Source organism: Cydia pomonella, chromosome 4 (genome assembly GCF_033807575.1).
Source record: "Cydia pomonella isolate Wapato2018A chromosome 4, ilCydPomo1, whole genome shotgun sequence".
NCBI classification, from domain to species: Eukaryota; Metazoa; Arthropoda; class Insecta; order Lepidoptera; family Tortricidae; genus Cydia; species Cydia pomonella.
Window position 1 is genome coordinate 20,193,507 of NC_084706.1, and position 26,786 is coordinate 20,220,292.

Genomic DNA, 26,786 nt, shown 5'->3' on the forward strand with positions numbered 1-26,786 from the left:
ATTTATTTAAAGAGTGCGCTAAACATAATTTACAGTATAGAAATACCAAGACTACTCCACAAAAAAATTAAAACTCAAAATTTGCAATTGTGGCGCCATCTAGTGAGGTTTAAGCTTTGGGTAACCTAGTCGAACCACCTTAAACATACAATTTGTTTTAGTATGGTGGCGCTGATGCCAAAACTGAGCATATTTGCCGGAGCTTGTTCCGTGGGGCTCAAACAAGTGGTTGTGCTGCAATACTCCCTCTAATTTCAGGGCGTTCACAACAATATGCTACTCTGCGGACGGTCAGTGCATCCTCGGCGCCGGCAACGCGAAGTACGTGTGCCTCTACACCGTGAAGGAGTCTATCATCATAAAAAAATTCACCATCACGCAGAACAGGTCCCTTGATGCGGTCAATGTAAGTGCTTTTTACTTTTTTGTTACCTTATTTATAACTTATAACGAGCATTATTGTACGCAGGCGTACAGAGTACTTCTCTTGTAAATTCCGACATTTGATTTCCTTTTTTCCGCTTTTGGATGAAATTAGGTAGCCACCGGTGCGCAAAAGAAACAATGCCTGTGGTTTAACATCTTAGGGTTTAAGGCGAAAAAATAATTTCAGATAACACAAAGAGTATTCTTGGGACGTTGTTCTTTCTATTACTATTGATGCAGACTGTGCAGTGTTACAAACTGCCAAGCCAATTTTTTCAGTAGAAAAGGCGGCAAATTTGAAAGATGTAGGCGCGAAGGTACGATCACTTATACAAATATTGAAATTCTCGCTTTTTAGGGTTCCTTAGTCAATTTACTATAGTTGAGTCTGTCTGTCTGTCGTTAGTGCTAGAAAGGTGCTATTTAGCAGGGATATATAAATCAATAATGTCCACAGAGTAGTAAAATAAAAAAAATAAAGAAATATATGTACAGTGGGGATGATTTTTTCGCTTCAACTATATGGTATGGGGTGGTTGGATGGATCTTTTAAAACGAATACGGGTCTTCAACAAGCATTTTTTGATAAGGTAAATAATTTCGCAAATAATCACTCCAAAAGAAAAAAAAAAGTGTTCCTCCTTTAATATTTGAACCATGGGCCCAAAAAAATAAAAAAAATTGTGAAAGTAGAGATTGATAAATCGTGAGAGTAAAGAACAATAAAGACATGAAAACTATAGCGACAATGATCAGCTTAACTGATTTAGTTCGCGTTTTTGAGTTATGGCAAAAAATCTTCCCTTAGTAAAAAGACAAAACGCTGCGAAGGTACTCCCTTTTCATGATACTTACTACTACCATCGCAGCCCCGCCGCCCTTCAAGGCAGCCTATTGTGACGGACGGGTATCTACGGAGCCCTACACTGAGCACGGCACGACATGCTATTAGCCGTTTTTTTTTACAAATTAGTTTGCCAGACTGTATTTTTTTTGTGATTACCAGGACTACATCAACCGCCGTCACCTGACGGAGTTCGGCAACATGGCGCTGGTGGAAGACAGAACGCACCTGGAAGGTGGCGATGTGGCCATCCGTCTGCCTGGCGTGAAAGAGGGCGATATGGCTGACAGAAATGTCAAGCCTGAGGTAAAATTACAGTATCTCCGTGATAAGTGTATTTTACTAATGACGTAGTTGGTAGTAACAGGCATATTAACTAGAACAACTAAAGAAGCCTGACTATAGTGCGTGTCATCCACGATGACGCGAAGAATTGTCAAATTTTACCTTTAATACCATGACATTTGGAGCCGGGTACGTCCTCAAACTACGTCCAAAAGAGAGGTACGGGCATTGTGAATGTCATCTCGATTTGTGTGGTAGGGCACAGCCAGTGGATGTCATCCCAGATCTAGACCAGAGCCCAACTGGGGAAGTCCAGCTTACAGAAAACCGCAGCCAAATAACACTAGACCCTACTCAGTGTTGTGTTCCTGCCGGTGAGTAAGGTTGCCAGAGCTCAACGAGGGGTGGTGGGGGGTTTGGGGTGGGGTTTAAGGGTCGGCAAAGCGCATGAAACTCCTCATGTAGGCGTACATAGGCTACGGAGACTGCTTACCATCAGGCGGGCCGTATGCTTGTTTGCCCCCGAAGTAGTATAAAAAAAAAATTACAATACGAGTCTTGACTCCTTGTGCCTTGAGTGCCTTGGCACGCGCCGTCGTGAATGACACGATCTATATAACGGATTAGCACTAATTGACTAGCACGTTATTATATTACGAATCAGCAAAGATATAATATTATAATTAACGTGTTATCAAAGTGTAATATTGTATTGTATAGTACATATATTGTTTTATTGTATGTTTCATTAGGTCCGCGTCCACTGCCTGCGTTTCTCGCCTACTGGCGAGAGCTTCGCTTGCGCGGCCACTGAGGGCTTATTCCTGTATAGTCAGAATGCCGGCATTGATGGGACTTTCAGGTTAGTGATCCAATCTTCCTACTTTCTGTAGGTTTTTTTTGTAAAACGGGACCCTATTACTAAGACTCCGAACCGTATCTCATGAACCGTGATAGTTAGACAGTTGAAATTTTCACATATGATGTATATCTGTTGCCACTATAACAACAAAATATCTGGGAAACCGAGCTTTGTTCGGAAAACGTATAAACTCAGAAATGCGCGTTTTCCCTGAGATAAGACCTAGCTAGATCGATTTTTCGGCCCCGAAAACCTCCATATAGAAAATTTAATCGAAATCGTTAGAGCCGTTTTCGAGATCCCCGAAATATATACATATATAAATATACAAGAATTGCTCGTTTAAAGGTATAAGATACTAAAAAGTACGAAACCCTCGGTGGGCGAGTCCGTAAAAGATTCGTATTGAACTAGTACATAGACATAATATTAAAAAAATACTGTTGTAATTTGGAAGGGAAAATAATGGTGTGGGAATCAATCTTGTTATATTACTAGTACGGTTTACTTACACTAAATTTGTGGTAGTAGTTAGTGAGTTTTGGTCGTCATTTGACCTGACATTACTTGAATCGTAAGGATCCAGTCGATTTCTTATTATTTATTACCCTTAAAACTTTTGTATCATAATAAAAATAGGAACTTGAGTACGCTGACTTTTTAAATATATCGTTATCTATTTTTCTCCTAGGCCTTATCGATTAGAAGCCGATTCGACGCCAGGCGCGGTGAAACAGAAATTATCGGAGCGCTCTTGGGGCCCGGCCTTAGTGGGCGCACTGCAGCTCAACGAACACTGCCTCATCAGGAGGTGCGTGGAGGCTGTGCCCAGCACAGATAGTAAGTTTCGATCCCTTTGTTTGACATAATTATACATTATGACTTAAAACTTTATGAGAAACAAAAGATACCTAGTATGTTTACCTTTGCTTCAGTTATAGTTAAGTATAAGGAGCCTTGAGAGTGTAGAGAGAAAATGGGACCTTTCAGATGTCTTTCGGAGGAAAGTGGACGACCTTTTCTCCACACAGACGTTGTCTCCATTGTCCTATCTGGATATTGACATATTGATTTTTTTTACATAATTTATACCACATATAGAATGATTTGAGACATAATTCTGTATGTAGCCAACGGGGTGTACACAAATGCGTATACACAAATGTCGTGCGTACATTTCAAACGACTTCCGTACGAAGTATGGCGTATCTGCCCTGTGGTATAGTTGCCGTTTTATGGTAACCAAGCAATGTGACCCGAGTACATCGGATACGGAGAATGCTTAACATCAAGCGGGCCGTGTGCTTTGCCACCGACACAAAAAAAAAAAAAAAAATTCTCTAATGTTTTCACGTTTCCGAACTGACGTGGAACGGAATGAAGATACAAGTCCAAATAAAAATGTAAATTTTTGTCCACAGTCGAATTGACAGTGACGTCATTGGATGAGGACTACGCTCACCGCCTGGCTGCCTCCATAGCCCGCCTCATCGAGGAGAGTCCTCACCTGGAACACCTGCTGATATGGACCAAGTGTATCCTGACCGAGAAAAATAAGTTCCCGCAAAGCGCGCTGCTGGCTCTTGAAAAGGCCTTGACGGTCAAGTACTCGCAATTGAGCAAAATGTAAGTACAAAGTTTTGTTTAGGTCATTTTTAATGATATAGGACACAAACGACTAGACGGATCACCTGGTGGTAAGCGATTACCGCCGCCAATGGACACCTGGAGGTGTTGTGCGTTGCCAGCATTCAAGATGGGAGTAGGCTCTTTTCTTGAAGGATTGAAATTACCGCAGGTGATAGTTCAGTTTAGCTTTGCGAGGCAGGTGTTTCTGTAGAAACGCACAGTTGAGGACTGCCAATCCATCTAAGTTGTGAAGATGGAAATGCTGTCGCGTGTCTGAAAAGAAGCGGCAGGGATTAATCCGAACAATTCCTCGGAGCACTCCCCGTTAAACATGCGATAGAAAATGCAGAGCGAGGCCACATCTCTACGCAGCTCAAGGAGTCAAACCGATTCGAAATACGCTGGCAGTCGACAGTTCGAGTCGCTCTTCGTTGGATGCGGTCCAGAGGGAGAAGCTGGTGCCGGGGTGCCCCTGCACATAGATGAGAACAGTATCGTGTTGCACGTGCAGCCCCACCTAGTTCAGTTATCTTAGAATTGTATCTCCTTTAACTCTTTGGTGATGGTAGACCATAGAGATAGGTAGAGATTGTAGGACATACTGGGGCTGCATGAATTATATGATTTATTATTTATTTATTTTAACCTTATTGTTCAAAATAAGCAACAATGTTTAAATGGCGGACTTAATGCTAAAAGGCATTCTCTACCAGCCAACCATAGTTAAAACAGAGACACGTAAAATGTTTCGTGGTATATGAAATTGTCAATCGTCAACTTTTGGCAACCAGAGTTACCGCATAATTGACCGAGCGAAAGCGTAGGTCTCCATTTCAGCTTGGGTGAAATTCTTTCGTATGTTTGGATATAATCCGCTATTCTCAACCGATTCTCGTGAAATTTGGTGAAGAGTTTCGATAACTATATATACGAGGTGTTTATTTAGTTACTTGCAATAATTTACGGAGTGAATATACCTATAGGTCATACTGAGCAACTTTTATTATGGTACCAATCCCGAAATCGCGACAAAAAGTTGACTTTTTCAAACATTTTGGCTGTCTGACCTTGACGTTTTCTGCGGTATAGTAAATTTTTCTTCGCGAATTCGGGATTGGTCACATAGTAAAAGTTGCTCAATATGATCCATATATTCAGCCCCTAAATTATTGCAGGTGACTAAATAAACATCCTGTATTTTTGTTGATTCTCTGTTTGGAAATATTTCAAAATGACGGAACCATGGGGGTTGGCGAGACTTACAGCTCACAGAGCCACTTGTGGACGGAGCGGTTACAACGGACAGAAGATTACATACCTCAGGCATCAAAGATGGACCCTATGATAGTTCCTTCAAGTCTCATTTGGTTGGGCTTAATCAAAAAAAAAATTGAATTACTTAAATATATTAAAGTGCTAATAGGCCAAGCAACAAGAAGGAATAGATGGAAATGCTTGGAACACAATATTTGACTCCGGAACGGAATGGTGTCAATTTGATACCATAAATTAATTCAGCACCCCCGATTTATACGAAAACAATACCAAAAACGGCCTAGCAGCTTCACTAATGTATATATCAAGATATTTGAGAGTCCTAAATAAACATTCAAGAGCGGATATCTCAAAAACTATTCAAGATATCGAAAAACTTGACACATCAAAGGACAATGGGCACTTTTGTATGGGGAGTGTCCCATGGATGTATACTGTTGAGACATATGTCGTTTTAAAGCTCTTAATCGTAGTATTATTTTATTGTATGGCACCAACCTTGGACCACTTGCAGGGACCGAGCTATATAAAAAAAGAAGTTGCGCATATAAGCAGTTATATTTCCTTATACGCGGGATATAAAAAGTTTTAGCGTATTTTATTCGAAAGAATATAAAAAATGCTTTATGTTTTTTGTATCAACACCAATGATAAAGTATTTAAAGGGACACAATGTACAGTTTAAAAAAATCGTCATTCTAAAAATTACTTGATACACAGCGAAATAAGAGTGTATACAAATGCCATGTATATCATGTGAAAAGTATTTTTATAAGCTATTTTTCGTTTAATATAACTGGGGTCAAATCGTTGCAGGGACCAAAATAAAACCATTTAATGAGTTAATTAATTGTAGTTAATTACGCCTTAACTTTTCTACTCAACGCCAGATGTCGCTCTAAAGCAAAATTCTACTTGACGTAAAACATTTATACATAGCGGTAATCTCGTCAGTCTTACTCCATCATTTTAAAAAGTATAGACTAGTTTATGGATTTCTAAAGTTATGTCAAGATGACTCTGAATGTAATATTGTCAACAATAATTGTCAAAACACGCAATTTAAAATATTCAACATTGTAATTACAAAATAGTATATTTCTAATACGCTATAATTTTCTCCAATCGAAAGGCGCTCCATTCCATTGATCTCAGAGAGTATGCTCCTTGATGATCTTCACTATTCATGGGGTAGGTAAGATAAAAGTATTATTTTTTCTCGTATAGCTGCTATATAGCGTTCGACTCCATGGAAAATAAAGGCTCCAAATTATATAAAAAATGTAGCATATATACAAAGTGCAATTTAGATAGTATTCCAGAAAAAAATGCGCCAATGTAAATGCTGAAAAGTTTCCTATCGTATTGTCGAACAAATTCATATCTACTTCTGATCTACGCGACCTTAGAAGTTTGGATTGTCCTACCTAATCATTTTACATTTTATTGTTTTCAGAACAAGAATTATTTTACTTCCCACTGTCTATGTAAGGGGACTTAGAGCGGATTCATACTTTACTATACAGTTTCTCCAATTCTATTTTGCGTAGGATAAGTTAAAAAAATTATTAAAAATATGTGTTACCGTATTTTTATTCGTGAAATGTTACCTATATTTCTAAGTTAATGATTGTACTATACTTCCAAAAATATGTCTGACAAACATTTTACATGAAAGCCATTTTTCCATGTAAAAATGAACTGTTATTGGGACCATCTTTTGAATTTATGATAATTTATTCATATTTTAATGTACTCGGGTAATATTGTAGGCATTATATCAGCACCAAATAAATGCTGTGAACCAGATATATATTAAGTGGCGAATAACGTTTCCAAATCGCATTTTCTTTTGACATATTTTTCTTTTTTTTTGCTCTTTTTTTCACGACCGGTTTGGCCTAGTAAGTCGATGATCCTGGGTTTGAATCCCGGTAAGGGCATTTATTTGTGTGATGAGCACAGATATTTGTCCCTGAGTCATGGATGTTTTCTATGTATTTAAGTATTTGTATATTATATATTATTATGTCGTTGTATGAGTACCCACAAAACAAGCCTTCTCGGCTTGCCGTGGGACTCAGTCAATTTGTGTTTGTGTGTCAGGAGCACTCGGGTGTGTAAGGTCGCTACTCCCCAACTTATTATAATTGTTATTACTTTCAGCATTTTTAAGTTGTTCATCGGACACTGAGGCCATTGAAGTTTTAAGCTGGCGGCATCAAAATGGAGTACCTAGGTACTGTTTCAAATAAATGGGTGGTAAGTAAGTACATTTGGTGAAGTGGAACTGCTGATGTTGATCAGAAACGGAACTCTTCCACGCGCGTGATTTGTCTTCTTTGTTAAGTTTGTAGCGAGTAAGTTTCAAGTACCAAGGTTTTTAGGAACCTTTGTGTCAAGGTAAAGGTCTGACGATGGGTTCCATGAGGAAGCGAGGGAACACCTGAAATCTTATAGGCATATAGTCATTTTGGATTTTCATCAATACCTTAAGCTTTTTCATTCCCACTAGTGGCATTTAATGAAGTGCAACTACTGATGTTGACCAAAACGGAACTATTGAACGCGCGAGATTTTTCTTCTTTGTTTTTTTTTTTATGATATAAGAGGCAAATGAGCAGACGTCACGCCTGATGGTAAGCGATTACCGCCGCCCATGGACACCTGCTAAACCATAGGGGTTGTAAGTTCGGTGCTGGCCTTTAAGATTGGAATACGCTGTTTTCTTAAAGTTTTAAATGTCGTATTGGTCCGGAAATACCACAGGCGACCGATCATTTCATAGTTTAGCTGTATGAGGCAGGAAGTTTCTAGATAAATGCACAGTTGAGGACTGCCAACCATCTAAGTGGTGAAAATAAAAATGTTGTAGCGTAGAGCGATGACGAAAAGAGGCGGCAAGGATTAATCTGAGTAATTCGATGGAACACTCGCCGTAATAGATTTGTCCTGATAAGTTTGTAGAAAGTAAGGTTGTTAATAAACATCTGTGTCTACATCCAGGTCTGATAGATACCTCAAACCTTATAGAAATACATATAGTTTTTTTTGGATTTACATCAATGTCTTTGGGCGTTTTATTAAAAAAAAAGCTACATTTAATCAAGTGGAACTGCTGATGTGTTCCAGAACGGAACTTTTCAACGCACACGTTTTGTATTCTTTATTAAGCTTGTAGTGAGTAAGGTTCTTAAGGTGTACTTAATACATCAATGTCCAGTTCTGATGATGGGTTTCATGAAGAATCGAGGGAATTCCTAATATCTTTTAGGCATACATGTAATAATTTCTGGGATTTTATTCACATATCAAGCATTATTATTAAAAAAAGTGTCATTTGACTAAAAGTAACAGCTGATGTTGACCAGAATGGACCTCGCCAACTCGCGTGCGATTTGTTTTATTAGTTAAGTTTGTAGCAAGTAAGTTTTAAGTATTAAGGTTTTTAGGAACATTTGTGTCAAGGTAAAGGTCTGATGATGGGTCCCATGAAGAATCGAGGGAATTTCTTAAATGCTATAGGCATATATGTAGTACTTATTGGATTTTCATCAACATATTATCAACTTTTATTCACAAAAGTGACATTTGATGATGTGGAACTACTGATGTTGACCAGAACGGAACTCCAACGCGTGCAATTTTTCTTCGTTAAGTTTGTAGCAAGTAAGGTTCTTAAGAAAGATTTTTGTCAAAGTACAGTTCTGATGATGGGTTTCATGAAGAATCGAGGGAATTCCTAAAATCTTATAGGCATACATGTAATAATTTCTGGGATTTTATTTACATAATAAGCATTATTATTAAAAAAATTGTCATTTGACTAAGTGTAACAGCTGATGTTGACCAGAATGGAACTCGTCAACTCGCGCGCGATTTGTTTTATTAGTTAAGTTTGAAGCAAGTAAGTTTTAAGTACTAAGGTTTTTAGGAACATTCGTGTCAAGGTAAAGGTCTGATGATGGGTCCCATGAAGAATCGAGGGAATTTCTTAAATGTTATAGGTATATATATATAGTACTTATTGGATTTTCATCAACATATTATCAAGTTTTATTCACAAAAGTGACATTTGATAATGTGGAACTACTGATGTTGACCAGAACGGAACTCCAACGCGTGCAATTTTTCTTCGTTAAGTTTGTAGCAAGTAAGGTTCTTAAGAAAGATTTTTGTCAAAGTACAGTTCTGATGATGGGTTTCATGAAGAATCGAGGGAATTCCTAAAATCTTATAGGCATATATGGTATCCGAAATTACCTAACAGAAGAGGTGAGGCTGGTTTTGATTGAGTCGCTAGTGTTATCACAGTTTAATTATTGCGATATCGTATATGGACCACGCCTGCTGGCCAAAACCGCACAGGCAATTCAAAGAGTTCAAAATGCTTGTACTAGGTTTTGTTTCTCGGTGCCAAAGCGAGCCCATATCACACCGTTTCTAAACGAGAGAAAAATTCTGAAGATGGCAGCACGTAGAACCTTGCATATGGCCAGTATGTTTAAAAATATAGTCTCTAGTCATAAACCAGAATATCTTTATAATAAGTTTCGATGGATGAAAGACGTTCACGGTCGGAATACTCGCAGTAAGTTTCTAAATAAAATGAGTGCCCCGAAACATAAAACAGCAGGTTATCGTGGTAGCTTCAAATACTCTGCATCTAAGATCTGGAACGACCTACCACCGCCATTGCGAGCTAAAATGTCCCTTCCAACCTTTAAAGGCAAATTGAGCTTACTTTTATTAAATTACCAAATTTCCTCAGAGGATATAATTATTTAAAATGGTGTTGTGCTATATTTTGGACACTTACTATTCCTGTTGTTTATAAGTTTGTATTTTTATTTTATTTTATTTATAAGTATTCTCTCATACAAAAAGTACTAGGTATTACTTATCGCTGTACGTTTCAATGAACGAAACTTATGACTATGGCATTGTTTGTACCTATTCAGTAAAATACTTGAGTTATAAATGTAACCAGTTGTCAATATCAAGTAAATACCAAATTAAAATATTAAATTTTCACTTGTAATAAAAATTTCTTTATTTTTTTCGTACTATAATTGTATACACTAGCTATCTCTGGTAATAAAACAAAAAATCCATTAACCCGCATGTCATATCAATGTGGTTCAGTGAAGGGGACGGACTGAAAATCAGCGCTGCGCAATCAATTTGTAATAAAATGGCTGACGCAGCGTACGCTGAGTCCGTTCCTTTTGCCGCGCATGCCTATTATTATTATTTTTAAGTGAAACATTGTATTTTGTGTGGCAATAAATGGTTTCTTATTCTTATTCTTATTCTTATTCTTATACATGTAATAATTTCTGGGATTTTATTTACATAATAAGCATTTTTATTAAAAAAATGTCATTTGACTAAGTGTAACAACTGATGTTGACCAGAATGGAACTCGCCAACTCGCGCGCGATTTGTTTTATTAGTTAAGTTTGTAGCAAGTAAGTTTTAAGTACTAAGGTTTTTAGGAACATTCGTGTCAAGGTAAAGGTCTGATGATGGGTCCCATGAAGAATCGAGGGAATTTCTTAAATGTTATAGGTATATATATAGTACTTATTGGATTTTCATCAACATATTATCAAATTTTATTCACAAAAGTGACATTTGATGATGTGGAACTACTGATGTTGACCAAAACGGAACTCCAACGCGCGCAATTTTTCTTCGTTGTTAAGTTTGTAGCGAGTAAGGTTCTCAAGAAACATTTTTGTCGAAGTACAGTTCTGATGACGTGTTTCATGATAAAGCGAGGGAACTCCTCATTCTCCTCAATTCTTATAGGTATATAGTCATTTTGGATTTTCATCAATATCTTTAGCTTTTTTTATTCACATTAGTGGCATTTGATGAAGTGGAACTAGTGATGTTGACTAAAACGGAACTCTTCAACGCGTGAGATTTTATTCTTTTTTTGTTTGTTGTGATATAAGAGGCAAACTAGCAGACGAATCAACTGATGGTTAGCAATTACCCCTGGCCATGGACATCTGTTACACCATAGGGATTGTAAGTGCGGTGCCGGCATTTAAGATAGGAATACGCTCTTTCCTTAAAGTTTTAAAGATCGTATTGGGCCGGATTACCGCATGCGACAGATCATTTCATAGTTTAGCTGTATGAGGCAGGAAGTTTCTAGAGAAATGCACAGTTGAGGATTGCCAACCATCTAAGTGGTGAAGATATAAATGATGTAGCGTAAAGCGGTGACGGAAAGAGGCGGCAGAGATTAATCCGAACAATTCCTCGGAACTTTTAAGTTTGTAGAAAGTAAGGTTCTTAAGAAATATCTGTGCTAGACACCAGTGTCTAGTGTCTAGGTCTGATGATGGACACCTCAAACCTTATAGAAATACATATAGTTTTTTTTTTCATCAATATCTCTAGGTGTTTTATTTAAAAAAAGTTATATTTGATCAAGTGGAACTGGTGATGTTGTCCAGAACGGAACTTTTCAACGCAAGCTAGGTTCTTAGGAAACATTTGTGTCAAGGTCCAGTTATGATGATGGATTCAATGAGGAATTGAGGATTTTCGTCAACATATCAAGTTTTTTTTTATTTGAACAAGTGACATTTGATGAAGTGAAACTGCTGATATTACTGAAACTATGCTGATACTGCTGAAATGGAACTCTTCAACGACAAGTATTTTACCTTAGGCGTTTTTTTATTTTATTTCGTTTATAGCATGTAAGGCTTTTAAGGAACATTTGTGTCAAGGTCCAGTTCTGATGATAGGTTCTACGAGAAACCGAAGGAGCTTCTCATATTGTATAGGATAGGCATACATATAGTCATTTTAGGATTTTCATCAATATTACAAGCATTTTTACTCAATAAAGTGACATTTGTTGAAGTAGAATTGCTGATGAAGAACGGAACACCTCAATGACTTCCAGATTCTTTATTTTTATTACTCTTCTTTCTTTTTCATTATTCTTAGAACAGGTATTTCTACGAAGTGAACCGAACTGCTACTATTAAAAGTAGGTAGGTAGGTAGGTTAAATAGGTTAAAACTGTAAGGATTATTATGTATAAGTAGTCTTTCTTTTAATTAAACATAAGTAAGTAATTCTATTTAAGTATAAGTATCTTTAAAAAAAACATCAATCGACTCTTATCTGTCACTAGTTCCAGTTTCAGAGTATAAAATCCGGGTACACAGCCACGGCTAGCCGGGTAGCCAGACAGTTCGAATACGGACAAGTTATTGTGAATAAAAAATCTTATCGTCTTGCAAAAGTTAATGTCATAAATGTATAGGTTTCGAATACATGAATATAAAGTGAAAATGCTGGTAAAATTATTAGTTTTTATCATTAACCATTTTATATCCTAACAAAACTGTTACCCTTACAAAAATAAAATGCTTTCATTACCTAATGTAGGTTACGTTAGGTAATAAATAAATAAATATGTAGGGACAATCTTACACAGATTGGTCCCAAACTAATCAAAACTTGTACTATGGGTACTAGGCGACGTTAAACATACTTATTTAGATAAATATATATTTACGTATATACATAGAAAACACGCATGCCTTAGGAACAAATATCTGTATTCATCACACAAAGAAATGCCCTTACGCGATTCAAACTCGGGACCATCGGCTTCATAGGCAGGGTCACTACCCACTAGGCCAAACCGGTCGGCAAAAGGTAAAGATAATTAGGTAAAGACAATGAATAATTAAACGTATTATAAATTGACACCAATATCCATCAAATAGTATAACTAGGTATGCTAAGAGCGGGCTTCAGGCCATTACGTCGCACCTTTAGAATTAAACTAATTTGACTCAAAAAGTACGACTACTTTATATATGTAGTTTGGTAGAACAGTAAGAACTCACTATATGTGTCTCTTTTTCATGCGGTGAAATCTCCCCCACCCGGAAAGGGTAGCGACGCCCATTTTATCGACTCTCGAGTCGACTCCAATCTGATACTAATAGTAAGTAAGTACTTACTTAGTAAGCAAATTGTAGTAGTCATCCCTTCTTAGTAAAAGGAAGTATTGTAAAGATACTATTTTTTAACCGACTTCAAAAACTTTTTTTTTGTATATATGTTAAGTAAGATCTTCGTCATTTCTGAACCAATGTTGAAAATTAGTTATCGTTTGAAAGTGGGTATATAGTTCCAAGATGGTCCTATTTTTGACAAAACCACAAGGAATTAAGGGAACTCCCCAAATCTTATAGGCGTTTTTTAGTTTCATCAACAGACCAGGCATTGCCATTCAAAAAAGTGCTATTTGAAGAAGTGGAACTTCTGATCAGGACCAGAAAAGAACTCTTTAACGATGCGTATTTCACGCTAGACGATTTGTCTTCTTTGTTATGTTTGTAAAGAAGCTACTTGCTTAACGAGGTTAAAGGAATATTTGTGTAAAGGTCTAGCTTAGATCATGGGTTCCATGAGGAATTGAAGCAACCTCTCAATTCTTGATGGAACGTAAAACTGTTTATTGACATAATTGTCGATAGGTATCCCATCTGCTCTAATTTACCCCACTTGACGGTACTTACATGGAAAAAAACTTCTCTTAAAAATCGGAAACCGACTTCAAAGATAGGTATTAGAAAACAATACAAAAACTGTTATTGTATTTTCAGAAACCATACGGAAATAATGAGGATGCATCGACATAAGAAGAATCGAACATGGGCAAGATAAAGTTCAAGAAAAAAGCAAATATAATGTGTACTTGTGTGTAGTCAAAGAAAGTTGAAAAATAAAGCATAATTACTGGCCATAGAATACAGAACCGATACACGAACATTAAAGTGGCTGATAGACGGGCGAGTAAGTTCGCGAACTTATGGCTCGACGACTTTTTTCGCTTGTAAAGTACGCGTACTTAGGCTCACACCCGAGCGAAAATGGTCGTCGCGCTGTATGTTCGCTAACTTACTCGCACGTCTATCCGGGACTTAAAACTATTAAAAATAGACATATAGGTTGATCGTACTACTCGTACTAATGTATTTCTTTTGTTCAGTTATATTATTGCATTAAAGTTAGATTCTCTAGATATATATTATTCATAGGTTCTGTATTCTATACGAATTGTTTCAGTGTAATTATTGTACTAAATACCGTTGACCGCCTGTCAACAGTATTTATTTCTACATTACTATCACAGAAGATTTTAGGCCCTACAGTACAGTTTTTGAATTAGTATTTACTATGGACAAATATAGCGAAATGTGAGTTTTTACCTAAAATATCAATCTTTTGTGAACGTGGTGTAGAGTATATACCGCCTAAGACTGAAGTAGCTACGCGGGCAACGTTTTCAAAATAGAATCGTGTTCATGGTCGGCCCATGGTAAAAATAATTAGGTACCCGTAGACCCGCTGGTGAACACTGTTTATGATAACACTTAAAATAAACCCCGTGGACCCACCAGGAGAACATATTGGAGAGACGATAATACACCGCTTTAAGGGCGGTCGCACTCGGCATTGACATCTGGCGTCTAGATGGCGGGTGGACCTCAGCGAATTTCAAAGAAATATTTATAAACATCCAATGACGTTCGGCTCGGACACCAGATCTTCAATCTCCTGATTCCTGTGGAGTCTCCAGGTTCCATCCTCTCCACGTGTGAGTCCTAGGATTTTTCGCGCTGCCAGACTCCGATGACTCGGGCACGTAGTCCAGATGGGTGAGGATCGTGCAGCCTGGAGGGCGTACTCTGAAGTTCCAAATGGCCGAAGACCGTCTAGACGTCCTAGGTAGGTCCCGCTGGAGAGACGAAATGCAAAAAGACCTTAGCGAACTCGGCGCCGTCGACTAGATGGAAACGGTTTTGGACAGAGAAGCATGGCGGTCTTTGGTGTCGGAGGCCAAAATCCACTTCGGGTCGCTGCGCCATAGCAGTACGTAAGTATTTATAAACATACTGTACCTTCTGTGTACCTAACCCAAAACGAGATATTTAAGAAAAAGTCCACCCGCCATTCTGACGTCAGGATTGCGGTTGGACCTATGAAATCTTGCATTATACCGCACTAAAAGTATGCAGTTATATGGTACAGTCGCCATCAGATAATTATATCGGAGTGGCCGAGGTGCTCAAAGATCTCTAAACACGCACTCTAACCTCTTGACAGTAGAGGCATGTTCAGATATTCGTGGGTACCTTGGCCGCTCCGATATATATGATGGTGACTGTACCTACCTTCAGTGTACCTCTGTAAATAGAAATAGAAACCGGTGTACCTCTCCCCAAAACAAGCTAGGCTAAGCTCATGCACAATATAACTGCATACTTTTAGTGCGGTATAATGCAAGATTTCATAGGTCCACCCGCCATCCTGACGTCAGGTTGGCGGGTGGACCGTTTTGTAAAATATCTCGTTTTGGGGAAAGGTACACTGGTTTCTATTAAAGGTACACTGAGGTACACAGAAGGTACAATATGTTTATAAATATTTCTTTGAAATTCGCTGAGGTCCACCGCCATCCTGACGCTTACCATATATCTAAGGTCGGTACCTTAGGGGCAATAACGATAGTGCTAGTTCAGTTGTGTCATTCACAAATTCGAGCCAATCGTGCTGTCTAACGCAACTAGATGCGATCAATCGCGTGCGTAATGCGAACTCATCAACCAATCACGTTGTGGTACTTGTGGCGTTAGACTGCACGATTGGCTCAAACTCGTGTGCGTAACACCGCTGTACTGGCCCCATTCTTATTAAGTAAGTTCCCGTAAGGCCCGTCCTCAGATATATTATGTCAATGACACAGTCGCGATTTAAAAAAAATCACATCGCTTCTGCTACCAAATTGTTGAGCATAACGTTTTCCTATCCATAGGTTCCATCTGTCCAGGAGGATCCACCATCTCGATCCACCAGATTGAAGAGATTGTTACTTAACTGATGGATCGAGATAATGAAACCTACTAAATAGAGCGAGTCGATTGGATATAACAAAGTACGCTTATATGAAACGCTACTCCGGTGTGCGAGTGAGACAGTCAGGCCAATTTGAACTTGCATTTGACAGAAAACTGTCTCCATCAAACGCTACCAGTTCCATTGCCGGCCTCTTCGCTACCTTCTATAGTGGTTCAATCTTACCTTGCTTATGAATAAAAAGGGGCGTGCACACCGATATTAGAGTAATATTGGAATCCTATCAGTTAGTTGCGGGCGTCTCGCTCGCACAAATACATGCGTATAAGTGCGAAATGAACGCACGAATGACAGCTAACTGGTCTCATTCCAATATTATTCTAAAATTGGTTTAATGTCAGTTGCACTTTCGAATTGGCCTACATAGCGATTTCCTTAGCCTGCACACCGGATCGGCGTGTGGGCCGGCATCTAGCTAATGTAAAGCCACCTCATTAGGTGCTTTTAGCCTTTTGAATGGCAAGAACACCTAAAGATGTGGTGAGAGAAAGCCGCGCGTCCCTCATGCACTGCACTAGCTTTACAGCTTGCATTGCGACCAATGTATGCCGCTCACCGCCCCGCCGGTCGCGTGGGTCCAATCCGCGGCTAGAAGACGTACTTTACATATAAACAAGAGCACGCGAGCATTTTGCGAGTTGTGTATGTGTACTTGTGTTATCTAGGCGCACAAACGGTTACAATAACAAGAAGTGTACACCGCGTGTGCAGTCCAACACGGGAGCACGGGTGCGATTCGAAAATAACGCGCTAGCGACGCATTACGACATTGATATTTTACCCTTCGAACGCCATAACAAAAACGTTACTCACATGCCAAGGTCACGGGCGCAAGTGAGCTTGAAAGTGCATGAGTATTACATTAGGGACTTTGACAGCGATTATAACAGCTATAATCATTAATGTGTTCATGGCCCTTAAATCATGTCTAGTGACGGCGCCTTTAGGTGTTCTTGACGTTCAAAAGGTTAAGGGCGTTTGCTAGCTGGCGCTAGTGCACGGAGCGGGCAAACACGCGCAGGTGCCTTTGTAAGTAAAATCAGTCGCACGCGTCCGCGCCAGTTAGCGTTGCTCATACTGTAAGCCGCACGCCCGCTCCATGCACACGCGCGACGTTGCAGACGCCCTATGCCCTAAACCTTACTTGAAAGTGTGAAGGTTACTCTGACAGCGGCTATATCAGCTATAATGTATTTATGATGCTTTGAGCATAGCTAGTTACGACGCCTTAAGGTATTCTTGGCGTTCAAAAGGTTAAGGGCGTTTGCTAGCTGGCGCGAGTGCACGGAGCGGGTGCACGCGCGCGGGTGCCTTTGTAGGTAAAATTCGTCGCACGCGTCCGCGCCAGCTAGCGTCGCCAGTTACTGTTTTTCGTTAACCCGCTCCAGCTAGCAAACTAATCGCAAATGGTCCGAGATTGGCGCAATAACCATGCATTCCCTTATCTGGATCTGGATGCACCTATTCACCAATGCTTGCTTTAAAGTAACTTGTCGACTCGTCCTGATAATATTTGTGCGACCGTGAAGAAAATCTATGCCGTCACTTATTTTTCAATTTATATGAAATAAAGATGTTAAATGTATTCAAAAGTTTTTATTTAATAAGGTATGTATAAGTTCTTGTGCATCCGCACCAGCTAGCGGTGCCCTTAGCAAACCAATCGCAAATGGTCCGAGATTGGCGCAATAACCATGCATTCTCTTATCTGGATCTGGATGCACCTATTCACCAATGCTTGCTTTAAATTAACTTGTCGACTCATCCTGCTAATATTTGTGCGACCGTGAAGAAAATGTATGCCGTCAGTTATTTTTCAATTTATATGAAATAAAGGTGTTAAATGTATTCAAAAGTTTTTATTTCATATGTAGTAGCTTGGCAAGCAGTTAAGAGTCGCTGATGCTTGTAATGTATTCACTGCGTTAATTTTACGTTTAAGATTCTTTATTCTCACTAAGAATTTGACAATTCACTTACATGAGAACTTAAAACTACACAATTTAATCCTGCTTCATATGGCAAACGAAGGAAACGTTGCTTTAAACCGCGACGCAATCTCAAATGTTTCACTTTTACACAATTTTCCTGCAGAGAGACAAAACAAGTATGTACATAGTACGTTTTTACGATTTATTTTATCGTAACATATAAACTTAGATTTATTTTCTTGCTGCTAATTATGGCACTCCAACTACTCCATAAATACATTTACTTACCTACTTATTGCTTAGGAATCTTATTTCATGTTTAATAATAAGTTTATATAACGTTTCTAGCGGGACATAACGCGAACTTTAAAAAATGAAATGCTTTTTCTACCTTTATCACTCGAATATGTAAGAGCAAGAGAGATAAATAGACGAAACTTACTAGTTCAAGGTAACCACTCGTTTTATTGTCAAAGTTCCGAATTAAACAAACTTATTCTTCGGTGACATTTTTAGCGTTTATAAGCGACTATACGGATCCAGCATTTGCCGCTCATTCGGTTCTCCTATTGCACGCAAGATGTCAGTACTAGAGAGGATTTGAAAAATCATAATTAAGTAGTTTAGTGCCATTTATTGAGCGGTAATAATTTAAAAAAATATATAAATTACTTTTTCATTATATTTCAGGCATGCAAAGTGATGTAAATGGTTACAAAAGTAATTCTATATGAATGACATTTTTTAGTTCCAGTTTACGCCGCAGCGCATGATCAAAATTATTAATATCATCTTCCCTGGACACTTTCGGTCTTTGGTGTCATATAAGTAATTAATGCTTAATTGAAGACCTTCCAAATAGGATATGACTCAATTGTATATACCAATAGTAAAAATTACCCAAACTGCTACCAAGGCTCCATCTAGTGCCAGGTAGAACAAACAAAGCGGCATTTACCACAATTAATTAACGAAAAAACTCGTTTTATTACCGCCCCTGCAAGCATTTGAGTGCAAGTATATATATATTAAAATACCTTATAAAAATGTCTTTTAAATGATATATATGGCTTGAGTATACAAGCAAGTTTCAGTGTTTAATAGCAGTATTTTTAATTCAAGCATATGTTATATCAACTAATTCCAGCCCTGTACGTACTTAAACGTAAGTAGTGGTAAACAGAAATCTAGAATTTCTCATATTCTTTCATACAAAACACCTAACAACCGGCTACATAACAAGTACTTTGTAAAACAACAGTTTATATTCGCCACTCTTTTTTTTTAATTGCTCAGTCCCTGCACGTTATCCAAAGTTGGTGTCATACAATAAAATAATGCTAAGAGTAAACCCTTTCAAATGAGATATGTCTCAACAGTATACATCCATGGGACAAATTGCCCATTCTCCTTTCTAGCAAATTTAATCAGCTTTCGTTTTGTGTAAGTAGTCGTAAAGACGCAAAGTTTCCAAGTTATAAGTGGAAAACCTAAAAATGGACCTTCAAACCCCCCTTTCTCCCTCGGCTAAAGGGCTACGACCGAGGGCTTTCGATATGTTCACCTCCTAACTAGTCCACACAAAGTTACGAAGTCATTAATTGTGTCCCAAACATTTCCCTTTATAACTATTTTTGAGCATAAACTTCATATAAACTTCCAATAACTGACTACAAACATTTTACGTGACTGTTGCCAGGCGTACGATAGTTGTCGTACACATACGATAATATGGGCTCCGGTACGTCGTTCGTTCTAAAGAGCATTATCGTACGCAAAAGTACGATAATTTTAACTCTTAGACGATGCCACCAAAAAAATCTAGTTTTTGAAGCAAAATATGACACTTTCCTTGAGAAATAGGCTATAATTAGCACCTTTTGGGTGTTCGGCTCCTTGGTTTACGTCAAAAATATCGAAATTTTCTGTAAACCGTTTGGATCTATCACAAAAATACTCAAATATAAACCTGATTTTTGCTTAATTTTGACGAAAATTGCATTTTTGTTTGATTATACATAGAACATGTAAACTTATTTTGCAAGAAATTTTGGGAGTAGTGCCATTTTGATAGGCATACGATAATTTTTTCATCGGTACGATAATTTTGACACTCAAATACGATAATCATACCCCGGCGACCCCGGGGTTTTCGGTGCGGGAATGTTTTCTTGTATTTATACCTTTGTCTATTGTAAAATAATTACCAAACTATGAATTAAAAATAGAAGGTAAGCTTCAAATGCGCTTAGAAATATTAAAATAGTAATGGTTTTTATAGTTTTAACCTGTTTTTTTGGCTAGTGTAAAACATTCCCGCACCGAAAACCCCGGGGTATGACGATAATTCTCTTCCGCTCACCTGGCAACACTGCTTGACAGCGATCATATAAACATGAACCATAGGGACTATCATTTGATGCGAGAGGTTATACTTGTAGCTATCATATTCGAATCACGAATAGAGTTTTTCATAAACATCTGACAAATATAATAAGCCACTGACAATCGTTTGTCCCTATCCCTCACGATGGCATTTGTGTTTGTTAGAAAGAGAAAAAAAAGTGGTTCGTTAAGTTTTAGAAACACATCCTTTACACATTTCGTCCAACCAAAGAATAAAGTATATACTCTAAGAAGAAATTAAATTACTTTCTATTAAAATATTTTGTATTTTTTACTAGTAGACACACATTTAAACTTTAGGCACTAAATTTTATGGCCGCACGGTTCAGGCGTCTGTCGCATCGTTTCCAGCCCTGGGCACTGTAGGCCTTGTTCATTCTTTCCTTTGTATATGATATTTATTTCGAATAAAGTACCATGTAATGTAATAGATATCAGACGAGAAAACCGTGATTTCGCTAATATAATACACAGACGCCACTCCTTATATCATGTCGGCCGAAACTAAATGACACACCGACTGAACGCTAGGAAACCTTAATGAAATGTTATAAAGTCTATTTTTCATTGCTGCGGCGCGGAGAGTATTATGCTTTATGGATTTCGACAGAACAAGGGATATAACAGTTCGTGTTACCGACGCACGATACCGATTATTGTTAATGTAGAATCGATAGTAATGGTATTAATGACGTAACTTAGCCCCTGGACCCTCAAAATGACTCGATATCAGGTTAGCACAGAATATAGATTTAGTATGTTCAACAACAACAAGCGCAACATTGTAGTTTTTACATTGAATTTTTACACATATTAAGCTCGGCCGAATTTCACCTTCCCATACCAAAGGAGTTACGTTCTTATTTTAAAACTACGTGTTGGATTTTAATGAAACTTATTAAGGTAGATCGAATTTAATTTATATGCATTATAAAAATAATAATAATGTCTGAATATCTAAAGTTAGACTTATATAATAAATTACAAATAAATAAAACTTAAAAAACTAACAGAAAAAATCCCCCAAATCTGTTCCCTGCGGGTGCCCATAATGCTGGCTACATTCCCCCGCTGAATGGCAATGCCGATTCTTCGGCCAAGGAATGAGCCAGCCCTAGAGTCCCTAGTGGCGTCGAGGAGCATCTTTTTTATTTATTATACAGAAATTAATTGGCTTATTGGAAAACAAAATTCCCCTAATGGGGGCGCCACTGGACGGTCGAAGCAGTCTTAATAAGTGCGGGTAAAGCGGTTTTATGAATTTTTTTCAACGATTTTTACAAGTCTACAAAAGCTTCGGTTTCGGTTTCGACCGAAACAAGAGCCAAAGCTTAACCTTCGGTTTCGCCTAAAAAGATGTTTCGGTCGTACACTAGTAGTAGCTTCATTCAGTTTTACAAGAAACAGAGCCTCCAAATTGAATTTTAAATTGAAAACCGTTTTCTGGTCGGCCGATATCGAGCCTGTTGGATCGAAGGAAGTTAATAAGTAGAAATTAAAGTGCTATGTCAAAATCACGGAACAAAGAGAGAGAGGGAAGCGCCCTGAGCCTGGGTTACCACGAAAATAATTGTCGCTAACACTCACTTGTGCGTCACAGTAATCCAGGCTCAGGGCGCTTCCCTTCGTTCTTTGTTCCGTGAAATTCATTACAGTTCTCATACTATTCGCCATCGAAAATTATACATTTTCCACAAATCGAACTTAAGTGATTCTAGCTCTTTATTGATATTGGTATTCATTTGAAGTACGTTCAATTGCCTTTAAATTGATGTATTTTATGACAAAAAAAATGAGTTTAAAGAAATATGCTAATATTTTTTAAGGGTGGTGCGTTATGCTAAATTCTTAAGCATGATGGTAATTTCTAACCGACTGTATATAGACTATCGACCGTATTTTGGTATCGCGTACGTACGTAATGTACAATTTGCGAAAAGTTTGAAGTTTTCGGGAAAATCGGGAAAAATTTAAGGCATCAAAGGAAACTTTCATTTCGGATATGGAAAAAATCGATTCCCATAGGTACATTAATATGAGAAGTTACCGAAAATCTTCCATGTGGAGGTCTCACAATTTCGGAAACTTACCAACAATTATATCACGCGTATCGATATCGAAGCCGTTACTTCCCTTCCGAGCTTTAAGAAACTCAAGAATTTTCGCTCTCGCTCATGCGCGTAATCGAAGGTGTTGAAGTTTATGGCCTGTAAAATATTGTTCGATGCTGGATTTATGTTCCAAATCGTCAAACGTGTCGCGTGTCGATTTTAGGGTAGTCTAGGATAATCATTACGTGGGTAAAGTGTAGATGGCATGGGTTTCTTGAAACAACTAGCCGTTAAATATTCTAATCTCAGCATTCTCTTTGTTTTCGAAATAACTTTTTAACAGAACAGACCAAAGCCCACATAGGTATCTTTATTCATAAACTTGATAAATTGCTATTCCAGTTAACAACTAAATTTAAGAAAAAGAAAATAATTGTATGTGGCGATTGGAATATAGATATTTTAAAGGACACCTCGTTTTCAAAGGATCTCAAGGATACTTTATCGAGTCATGGCTTTAGCATTCACATCCTTTCGCCGACCAGGCTTAACGCTTGCTTAGACCAGGTAGCCTCTAACATAAAACAAGTTGAAGCATTTACTCGCAGTCTCTATCTATCTGATCATGACACTGCTCAAATCCTGACATTTAATGTAAAGAAGAGTAATTCATTTATATCGTGGTTTGAATTCAAAAGAGACTATTGCATAGACAATGTACATAAATTTAGACAATGCCTAGCTGCTCTATCATATTCTGATGTATTAAACGCAAGTGACTTGCAGGACTCCTTCACACTGTTTTATGATTTAGTATGCCTTTTCTTTAATCTCTGCTTCCCGCTGATAAAAGTAAGAGTGAGCAACCGTCGAAAAAATATAAACTGGCTAACTAAAGGATTAAAAAAATCCTGCCATATAAAACGCAAACTATATATCATGTGTAGAAAGAAAAGGAATAATAGTTGTAAAATGCGTTTCAGAGACTATAGCCGCATGTTAAAAAAATGTATCTATAAATCTCAACAGTTGCGTAATAATCATTATATACAATCAAACAAAAATAAATGTAAAGCGACTTGGAACTTAATAAATCGTTGTAGCTCCAGTGATCCTAATAATAACATTAATGTATTGACTTACAATAATATAACATATGATAATCCTCAGGATATATGTAACATTTTTAATAACTTTTTTATCGACATTGTTAATAATCACATTCCATATCATAATTCACAAGTCAATTTTAGAACGCAAACCAATCAACCAAAATCTATATTTTTAAGACCCGTTGATGACAATGAAGTGTATAAGTTAATAATGTCGTTGAAAAGTACCAAGTCTTGTGGCTATGACGATATGTCAACGATTTTACTTAAGAACAATGCTTCATACTTATGTCGTCCCATGGCACACTTGATAAATCTGTCATTTGTTCAAGGAATTTTTCCTGATCAGCTTAAGTTTTCTATTGTAAAACCACTTTTCAAGAAAGGAGACCGGAAAGACCCAAATGATTATAGACCCATTACTTTGGTCCCTGTTATGTCTAAGGTTGTTGAGAAAGCTATGTTTGTAAGACTAATTGATTATTTAACTTTACATAACATACTATTGCCTGAACAATTTGGATTTCGAAAGTCACGCTCTACTGAACTGGCTTGTTTTGATTTTATTAAGGAAATATCAGAGGCTGTTAATGACAAACTACCAGTGGCATCAATATTTCTTGACATGAGTAAAGCTTTTGACTGTGTTAACCACTCGAAGCTCCTTTCCAAACTTAGTGGCTATGGCATTAGGGGTAATGCCCTTGATTGGATAAGAAGTTACTTAGCCAACCGAATCCAATGTACTGAAATCTCAAGAACGGTTACTAAGGATAACAAACTTATAAGGGAGAAGTTCAGGTCTCAGGGTCGTGTCAATAGGTCAGGGGTACCACAAGGGAGTAATTTAGGCCCTTTATTGTTCTTGCTATACATCAATGATCTTCCGCAAGCAACATCGCAAAGGTGTATACTTTTCGCAGACGACACAACATTAATAATAAAAGGAACTGACAAAACCATGTATGAGTCGAGCGTAAATAATGCACTGACCGACGTTAACACATGGATAGAAAATAATGACCTTAAAATTAATATAAACAAGACTTCATTACTACAATTCCATTCATATAACTCAAATCCAGTACATATAAATGTTAACCTTAATAATACTCCTATCGAAGAAACTCAAACTTCTAAATTCTTAGGTTTAATTATCGATCAACATTTAAATTGGAAAGATCATGTTAACCTGGTATGTTCCAAGCTATCGAGGTTTGTTTTTGCCTTAAGAAGTCTAAGAAATTCAATTTCTATTCGGGCCGCGTTAACTGCGTATCATGGGTATGTGTCGTCCACTCTCAATTACGGACTCTTACTCTGGGGCAATTCTGTTGACGTTCAGAGGGCATTTATAATTCAGAAAAAATGTTTGCGTGAATTAGGTGGGGTTAGATTTGACGATAGTTGCAGACCTCTATTCCAAAAGTTTAAAATTCTCCCCTTAGCCTGTATGTACATTTTAAAGGCATGCCTATTTACTAAAAGCCACCCAGGATATTTTAAAAAGCGAGAAGACATGTTTGCAAGAGAGCTACGAGCCCAGTATAAAAATATGATATACCAGCCAGCATGTAAGAGCGATATCTATAGGAAAAATGCGTATAACATGTGTATTGTTTTGTATAATAATCTCCCTCATGAATTGAGAATGTTGCGTGGAAATGAATTTAGGATAAAACTGACTAAATGGCTACAAGACAATTGCTTTTATACTGTTAAGGACTATTTAAATTTCAAATTGTAATTTTTAATTTTTCATTATCATATTATGACATAACTTTGACATACCTACGAATCTATTTTAGTTTAGCTTAGTATTTCTATTTTAATCTCATTTATTTTTATTTGCATTATGTCATTGTTTTTATTAGGATTATTAAAATTTTATGCATGTACCTGATGTACTCTACTAGTAAATGTAAATTACAAACATTTTGCATGTTGGCTTTATGTCGACTGAATACTGATGCTAAAACTGTTTTAAGACCTTATTGTAACGTATTCTGGCAAATAAACATTTCTAATTTCTAATTTCTAATTTAAATACGTAAAAAATTGGTAGTGGATCTGGATAATAGGGATGTTAGCACATATGAATTGTAACATAAATTATAATCTGCTAAGTGTATAGAACATGTGTATACATGATAATTATTTACAATAACATTAATGAATGTTAGAATAGGACCCGTGGTCAGCTTTTTAGTTTTAGTTTTAGTTTTTAGTTTATTTATTAACCATAATGTAACATGATCATTACATGGTAAGTCAGTATTTCACAATATTCTACACTATGAATTTACTATACGAAGTAAATACGATTAATAATATTAAAAATCTATTTACAATTTGCTTCAATTAAAATATTTTGTAATGATAAATATTCAGTAATCGAATAGAAGGCATGGTTTTGAAAAAAAGTCTTGACCGTGTTTTTGAATACATTATAAGGTAAATCTGTGACATTTGTGGGCAGTTTATTAAATAGCTTTATTTTAATGAAAATTCCCTGTTTTTGACACTTTTTTAATCTAAGTGATGGAAGTATTAGTTTACTACTGTTCCTTGTATTATAATTGTGACAATCCGAACGCTTAAGTAAAGTGCTTGCATTCTTGTGAATTTCCAACACAGAGTTGTATATAAACAATGATATGACCGTCATTATCTCAAGCTTCACAAAGTAGGTCCTCGCAGATGTGCGCCAATTTACCCCGCATATTATTCTAATCGAGCGTTTTTGTAAAATTAATACCCGGTTTACATCTACTGCATTTCCCCAAATAGTAATCGCATAAGTTAGTACACTTTGAACATAGGCATAATATACAGTTTTTAAAGTTTTTTTGTTAACTAGAGGTTTTAGTTTCAGCAATGCGTAATTGGCTGATGCTAATCTATTACAAACTTTATCAATATGCATGCAATGTGCTAGTTGACTGTCAATTTCATAGCCTAAGAAACATGTATTGTGAGTGTACTCAAAAGTAGTTG

The 26,786-nt window shown here is 37.3% G+C and overlaps 1 protein-coding gene across 2 annotated transcripts in view; it reads left to right on the plus strand.

Annotated features, from left to right (window-relative positions):
* Window positions 1–26,786, plus strand: part of LOC133517436 (periodic tryptophan protein 2 homolog) — a 71,168-nt gene that overhangs the window by 32,928 nt on the left and 11,454 nt on the right. For both annotated transcript variants that reach the window (XM_061850754.1, XM_061850753.1), the window contains exons 14-18: window positions 259–406; window positions 1,433–1,576; window positions 2,308–2,417; window positions 3,109–3,257; window positions 3,839–4,043. In XM_061850754.1, the coding sequence (XP_061706738.1) occupies window positions 259–406; window positions 1,433–1,576; window positions 2,308–2,417; window positions 3,109–3,257; window positions 3,839–4,043 (756 nt within the window). The remainder of the gene's footprint in view (window positions 1–258; window positions 407–1,432; window positions 1,577–2,307; window positions 2,418–3,108; window positions 3,258–3,838; window positions 4,044–26,786) is intronic.